Source organism: Tachyglossus aculeatus, chromosome 21, assembly GCF_015852505.1.
Source record: "Tachyglossus aculeatus isolate mTacAcu1 chromosome 21, mTacAcu1.pri, whole genome shotgun sequence".
Taxonomy (NCBI): domain Eukaryota; kingdom Metazoa; phylum Chordata; class Mammalia; order Monotremata; family Tachyglossidae; genus Tachyglossus; species Tachyglossus aculeatus.
In genome coordinates, this window is record NC_052086.1 from 50,041,526 (window position 1) to 50,049,405 (window position 7,880).

Consider the following 7,880-nt stretch of genomic DNA (forward strand, 5'->3'; position numbering starts at 1 on the left):
ATGGCCAATGATCCCAAGGTTTGATGGAAAAAGAAAGAAACAAAGAGGAGGAAAGCAAGACCCCAGTAGAGCCTAGAGCCTGCATTCCTAACGTTCAAACTTTCTCAGCATGGGTAGCCATTTTGTTCATAAAACCCGTGTTGTGAGCTCCCCAAGGTTGGCACTGTGTGGGTTGTGTCTTAAAGCACAGAATTCACTGCTAGGACTTCCTACAGTCTTTTGGGGCTAATAATGACCCTGGCAGGGGGAAAAGCAACTATAAGGAAGCAGTGTAGCCTAGTAGAAAGAACACGGGCCTGGAGTTGGAGAACCTGGGTTCTAATCCCAGCTCTGCCACTTGCCTGCTATGTGACCTTGGGCATGTCACTTCACTTCTCTGAGCCTCAATTTCCTCATCTTAAAATGGGAATTCAGTATCTGTTCTCCCTCCCCTTTAGACTGCGAGCCCCATGTGGGACAGGGATTGGGTCCCCTCTGATTAATTTGTATCTACCCCAATGCTTACAACAGTGTTTGATAAATAGTAAGCTCTTAACAAATTGCAGCATCATTATTAAGTAGCAGATGGCCACTCAGCTGCCATTACCGAGGGAGCTGAAGCTAGGCAAATTGGTCTACCTGGTCTAAATTCACCCTCACTGATCCAACTGGTTACCTGAATGAATTCAATGTGTGTCACAAACCTGCCTGACTCCAGAGCCTACCTGTTTGATTCTCTTTCAGGACAGACTTAGCCAATCTCATGATTTACTACAAAGATCTGAACCAGAGATCAATCATGGAGAGCCCAGCCAACAGCGTAAGCAATGGTTTCCACCAGTTTTCCCTTAAAAATGACTCTTGCTCCCGGGTTGAATATTCAGGCTGTTGGGGAAGGGGAGGGGGAGAAATGGGAAGCCTGGGTGCATCTGAGCCACAGAGAAGTGGGAGCCTGCAGCCCTGTGGGCTCAGAGAAGAAGGCTACAGGGAGTGGTGAGGGGAGATTTGGCATGGTGATGGAACAGTCATGCAAATAAGGGCCTGCAGAGGCTGTGGCCCTTCCCCTTCCTTCATGACTGGAGGATTTTCTCTGTACTTCACTGTCCCCTCAGTCCATCACTGGGAAAAGTCAAAAACAGCAAGGAGAGGAAAGGGAGGGAAACCCTATAGCCAGCAGGGTAGCCTAGTAGAAAAAGCACAGGCCTGGGATTCAGGGGACCTGGCCTCAGCCATTTGCCTGCTATGTCACCTTGGGCAAGTCCTTGAACTCCTCTCTGCCTCAGTTTCTTCAACTGTGAAATGGGGAGAAGATACTTGTTCTCTTTCCCACGTAAACTGTGAGCCCCAAATGGGACAGGGACTCTGCCCTATCTGATTAGTTTGTTATCTTATATTGTCTTCCCCAATGCTTGGTACAGAAAGAATAAACACTTTAAAAATATCATTATTATTGTTATTAACATTAATTATACTAATAAGCTCTGACAGCTTAATAATTGGGTGGCAGAAGTAAGTATGATGCCACTCACCTCTGTCTGCTATTTCACTCTGAGGCCTTCCTGATGTCGAAGACATTTAGGGCCTGTCACCTGTCTCTGCATTGTGTTGTTCACGTATGGGGCACACTGGCTGGGTCCCTGGTTCTTGCCCTCTGGCTGTTCAACTCCTAACTCAGTGGGGGATTGCACAGGAGACAAGGTAGTTGATTGTTAAAGGAGACCCGTGGAGGCTTTTCTGGGCACCACCCTGAAAATAGTCTGATAGAGGCTCCAACGTTCCACAGGGCAAGTCAGGAGGTGTTCAGGGTGATCCAGGAACTGGTAGGATCGTTTGTTAGCATTTCTCCAGGGGTCAAGTGTTTGGCAGCTGATAGACCTGCTCAGCAGACTCTGAGCCCCGTGGGAGACAGGAACTGCATCTGATCCGACTGGACTGTACCTATCCCAGCACTTAGCAAAGTGCTCGGCATAGTAAGTGAGAAACAGTGTGGCCTAGTGGAAAGAGCATAGGCCTGGCAGTCAGAGGACCTAGGTTCTAGTATCGGCTCTGCCAAATGCTCTGCCAGTTGCTTGCTTGTGACCTTGGGCAAGTCACAACTTCTCTATGCCTCTGTTGCCTCCACTGTAAAATGGGGATTCAGTACCATTATTATTATTGCTATTATTATTATTATTATTATTATTATTACTATTATTCCTACTTGAGGCTGGGAGCCCCTCGCAGGACAGGGGCTGCATCCGACCTAATTAACTTGTACCTACCCCAAAGCTTAGAACAGTGTTTGTAAGGGCTTAACAAGTGCCATAAAACAAACAAGCAGTTAACAAAGACCATAATTATTATCAGTAATAGTAGTAACAGAGAGGCTATTAGGGAGTTAAGAACTGAGATCTGTCACCCCCTCACTAGTCCCTCACTTCTGCTCTGGGACACAGTATCGGAATCACCACAGATCCCAATTCAGGGCCAGACAATGTGCCTGCATCAATCAAAGGTCGAGGCTGATGAGCTGGGAGGGTCGGAGGAGGGCTGAGTCACATGACAGTGGCATGCAGGAGGTCTTTGCCAGTGCTTATGGTTCCAGGGATATAGGCCATTGGTACCAAACTCCAAATCTGGCTGCAACGACATCAAGGCTACCTTGGTTTAGTTCCCTTGGTGCTGAGCGCTCAGTTCCTTCGACTGTCAACCATGAGGAAACAGCCCATTTGGAGGGGAGCAGGAGGAGCCCTGTAGAGAATAGAAATGATCTGGGAACGACTTCTTACCTTGGAACCCTAAGTTGATGATGAGCTGATGTCTCCTTGCAGATTGAGATCCTGCTGTCCAATTTTGGGGGCCAATTGGGCCTGTGGTTGAGCTGCTCCGTGGTCTGCGTCATCGAGATCATTGAGGTCTTCTTCATTGACTCCTTCTCCATCATCGCCCGGCGGCGCTGGCAGAAGGCCAAGGAGTGGTGGGGCGGGCGCAAGGCCCACCAGAGGCCCTCCTCTCTCTCGAGACCCCCAGAGCACGGAGGCCATGACAACCCCACCTGCATCCCCGATGACGACCTGCCCACCTTCAACACTGCCCTACGGTTGCCCCAGCTCCAAGGGACTCACGTGCCGGGCACCCCGCCCCCCAGGTACAACACCCTGCGGCTCCAGAGGGCCTTTGCCACCCAACTGGAGGACACCGAGGATGTTGGGAAGCTCTGAGGCCTGGGCTGGGGGTCCTGTTGACCTGGCTGGTGCCCAGAGGAAAGAGGACCCAGGACCATTTTCTGGGTGGCGTGATCGTTGTGGGCCGGTGCCTTGGACTCTTTTGGTGGGGCAGAACTGTGCAGGCCTCCCCAGAGCTGTTAACTGAACTGTGAAAACCTGCCCATCAGGCGGGTCAGGGGCGAGGCCAGCCCTGGATGCAGCCTGGGGACCGTTTTTTTCTGGAACTTCAGTGAAAAGACGTATTATTTTCTTAAATGAAGTATAAGAACAGTGAACTCACAGGGGCACTGGGATCATCAGGCGGAGGCACTTCAGGGGGAAAGGTCAAGGGACTAGGAGGCCCCCTGCTTGATGCCCCCTGTTTGATGCCCATCTACTGCCCGAGCTGCTCCGGGGTGGTGGGACCCCATGCTCCAGGCAGACCCTGAAAGTCTGGGGGGGCCCCTGCTGAGTTGTGAGCCCAGCTCAGACCACTGAGACCGAGACTGCAGAGAGAGCCGGAGGCCACCGGAGAAGCCAGAGAGAAGAGAGGACAGATGGAGGGGAGAGAAAATGTCCCCGAGATGCTCAGCAGCCTTGAGATTCTGCCTGGAACCTGCCAGTATCAGGTGGGGACTTTGCCATGATCCTCACACTGCTCTGGCCAAGAACTCATCAGTGGGAAAGTTCTCTCTCAAAGAGCAGTACAGAAGGATGGGTTTTCGCCTCTGACTCTGGTCCTTTAGCTCTACCCTAGTCAACTCTTAACAGAGCATCTGTTCATGGTACTAGAGTCGAGTTGAAAGGGAACTTGGATAATCAAACCTCTGGCATTCTGGGTTCCCACGGTCCCTGGTGGGGCTCGTGGGAATTCCTGGGTCCCAAAAAAACATTTGCACAGCTCCCGGAGAAGAACGGAAATACTTACCTGAAGTGGAATACAATGAAGTTGTTTTGTTTTGTTTTCAATGATTATTTAAAACTGTACGGCCTGGAAAATAAACCACACAGCCAAAGGTGATCTATTTTTGAATAAACTTTTTTTTTTAGCTAATGGAACCTTGAGAATTTCTTTCCTACTAATGGGGGTGAAGTCGATCCTGAAGAGCACAGCTTAGGTTGGGAAGGCAGTGGGTTGAGTTATTTGTGTTGAGCAGTTTTTACCCTGTGCCCCATGGTGGAAAACTCGAGACTTGGGCAAGGCAAGAAAGAAGCTTTCTGATTTTGTTTAATAATAATAATAATAATAATAATAATGGTATTTGTTAAGCACTTACTATGTGCAAAGCACTGTTCTAAACGCTGGTGAGGTTACAAGGCGATCAGGTTGTCCCACAGGGGGCTCACAGCTTTAATCCCCATTTTACAGATGAGGTAACTGAGACCCAGAGAAGTTAAGTGACTTGCCCAAAGTCACACAGCTAACAGTTGGAGGAGCAGGATTTGAACACACCTCTGACTCCAAAGCCCGTGCTCTTTCCACTAAGCCACGCTGTTTCCCCTGCAGGTGTCTGACTGGGGCAACAACTGTAGGCCAGGAAATGTATGGTCAGGTTGTCTGACCTAGGATCGTGGGTTAAGGTTGGGTTATCAGTGCTCTGCACACAGTAAGCACTTAATAAATACAATTGAATGAATGAATGAATGAGTGATCACAAAGAGCCCCTGCTCAACACACAGGACTGGACTGAGGGACGTTTTGTCTCAAAAACACAAAAAACAGTACTGGCCTAGTGGATAGAGCACGGGCGTGGGGGTCAGGAGGACATGGGTTCTAATCCCTGCTCCGCTACTTCATCATCATCATCATCATCAATCGTATTTATTGAGCGCTTACTATGTGCAGAGCACTGTACTAAGCGCTTGGGAAGTACAAATTGGCAACATATAGAGACAGTCCCTACACAACAGTGGGCTCACAGTCTAAAAGGGGGAGACAGAGAACAAAACCAAACATACTAACAAAATAAAATACTTGTCTCCTGTGTGGTATTGGGCAAGACACTTCACTTCTCTGTGCCTCAGTTACCTCATCTGTAAAATGTGAATTAAGACCATGAGCCCCATGTGGGACAAAGAATGTATCCAACCTGATTAGCTTGTATTTATCTCAGTGCTTAGTACAGGTGTCTGGCACAGAGTAAGCACTTAAAAAATGCATTAAAAAAAAAGTAGAGCCAAATCCTGTCGCGCTTTGGTAGGGGAGCTATCCATAAACCTCGTGATAGCAAAGAGGGGCATGTGATGACATGTGTGCTACACTGGACACATGATGTAAGGGGATGGTGCCATACCTTCGACACTGTGGACCACCCCCTTCTCCTCAATATGCTATCCGACCTTGGCTTCACAGACTCCATACTCTCCTGGTTCTCCTCTTATCTCTCCGGTCGTTCATTCTTAGACTCTTTTGCAGGCTCCTCCTCCCCCTCCCATCCCCTTACTGTGGGGGGTCCCCAAGGTTCAGTGCTTGGTCCCTTTCTGTTCTCGATCTACACTCACTCCCTTGGTGAACTTATTCACTCCCACGGCTTCAACTATCATCTCTATGCTGATGACACCCAGATCTACATCTCTGCCCCTGCTCTCTCCCCCTCCCTCCAGGCTCACATCTCCTCCTGACTTCAGGACATCTCCATCTGGCTGTCTGCCCACCACCTAAAACTCAACATGTCCAAGACTGAACTCCTTGTCTTCCCTCCCCAACCCTGCCCTCTCCCTGACTTTCCCATCTTTGTTGACGGCACTACCATCCTTCCCATCTCACAAGCCCGCAACCTTGGTGTCATCCTCGACCCTGCTCTCTCATTCACCAATCACATCCAAGCTGTCACCAAAACCTGCCGGTCTCAGCTCCGCAACACTGCCAAGCTCCGCCCTTTCCTCTCCATCCAAACCACTACCCTGCTTGTTCAAGCTCTCATCCTATCCCATCTGGACTACTGCATCAGCCTTCTCTCTGATCTCCCATCCTTGTGTCTCTCCCCACTTCAATCCATACTTCATGCCGCTGCCCGGATTGTCTTTGTCCAGAAACACTCTGGGCATGTTACTCCCCTCCTCAAAAATCTCCAGTGGCTACCAATCAATCTGCGCATCAGGCAGAAACTCCTCACCCTCAGCTTCAAGGCTGTCCATCACCTCGCCCCCTCCTACCTCACCTCCCTTCTCTCCTTCTACAGCCCAGCCCGCACCCTCCACTCCTCTGCCGCTAATCTCCTCACCGTGCCTCGTTCTCGCCTGTCCCACCATCGACCCCCGGCCCACGTCCTCCCCCGGGGCCTAGAAAGCCCTCCCTCTGCCCATCTGCCAAGCTAGCTATCTTCCTCCCTTCAAGGCCCTACTGAGAGTTCATCTCCTCCAGGAGGCCTTCCCAGACTGAGCCCCCTCCTTCCTCTCCCCCTTCTTCCCTCTCCATCCCCCCCATCTTACCTCCTTCCCTTCCCCACAGCACCTGTATATGTGTATATATGTTTGTACATATTTATTACTCTATTTATTTTACTTGTACCTATCTATTCTATTTATTTTATTTTGTTAGTATGTTTGGCTTTGTTCTCTGTCTCCCCCTTCTAGACTGTGAGCCCACTGTTGAGTAGGGACTGTCTCTATATTTTGCCAGCTTGTACTTCCCAAGCGCTTAGTACAGTGCTCTGCACATAGTAAGTGCTCAATAAATATGATTGATTGATTGATTGATTGATACCCACTGTTTTGAGAATGTTTGAAGGTTTGCCAAGTTCACCCAACCCTAGAGTGTTCCTTGTAGGGGGACATTCATATCCCCCGATTTTTCCAGTCCTTCCACATCCCTCTGTACAAAGGCATTGCGTACAGTCTGCAAGAGCAGAAATTGGGGGAAGCTGGACTTTTAAAATAATAATATTGGGCATATAGATGTCCTGTGCCATATCTGTGCCAGACAGGGGACAGAGTAGCTGAAAACCAGACTGGCTGGTACAAGACTGGATGGCTGACCTCCCTTAGCTAGGGCCTCAGTCATTAGATCCAGACCTGGGCAGTTCATGGCTAATCGAGTGCTCTGTCCCCTGTGAGCTCTCAAGCAGGGATGATTATTGTTTGCTAACTAAACAGGAAAATACCCTTCCATAATCCTGACCAGTTCCCACTGACAGAGGAGAGTCTAAAAACCTGGGCATCACTTCCCAGCCAGTATACCTCAATCAGAGGGCACAAGGAATCTTAATGGGGAACAGTGATGATGATGATTATAATAATATTAATAATAACAATTGTGATATGTATATATGTTTGTACATATTTATTACTCTATTTATTTTACCTGTACATATCTATTCTATTTATTTTATTTTGTTGGTATGTTTGGTTTTGTTCTCTGTCTCCCCCTTTTAGACTGTGAGCCCACTGTTGGGTAGGGACCGTTTCTATATGTTGCCAACTTGTACTTCCCAAGCACTTAGTACAGTGTTCTGCACACAGTAAGTGCTCAATAAATACGATTGATTGATTGATATTTGTTAAGTGCTTAGTATGTGCCAAGCACTGTACTAAGTGCTGGGGTAGAAACAAGATCATCAGGTCCCACATGAGGCACCCACTATAAGTAGGGGGGAGAACAGGTATTGAATCCCCATTTTGCAGAGGAGAGTACTGAGGCCCAGAGAAGTCAAGTGACTTGCCCAGCTCACGGAGCAGGTAAGTGAGGAGCAGAGATTCGAACCCAGGTCCCCTGAC

At 48.9% G+C, this 7,880-nt stretch overlaps 1 protein-coding gene across 1 annotated transcript in view; it reads left to right on the top strand.

Annotated features, from left to right (window-relative positions):
• Window positions 1–4,212, top strand: part of SCNN1G (sodium channel epithelial 1 subunit gamma) — a 29,464-nt gene extending 25,252 nt beyond the window's left edge. Inside the window, exons 12-13 of the mRNA XM_038763734.1 lie at window positions 724–799; window positions 2,790–4,212. Of these exons, the coding sequence (XP_038619662.1) occupies window positions 724–799; window positions 2,790–3,179 (466 nt within the window). The 3' untranslated portion in view covers window positions 3,180–4,212. The remainder of the gene's footprint in view (window positions 1–723; window positions 800–2,789) is intronic.
• The last annotated feature ends 3,668 nt before the right edge of the window (window positions 4,213–7,880 follow it).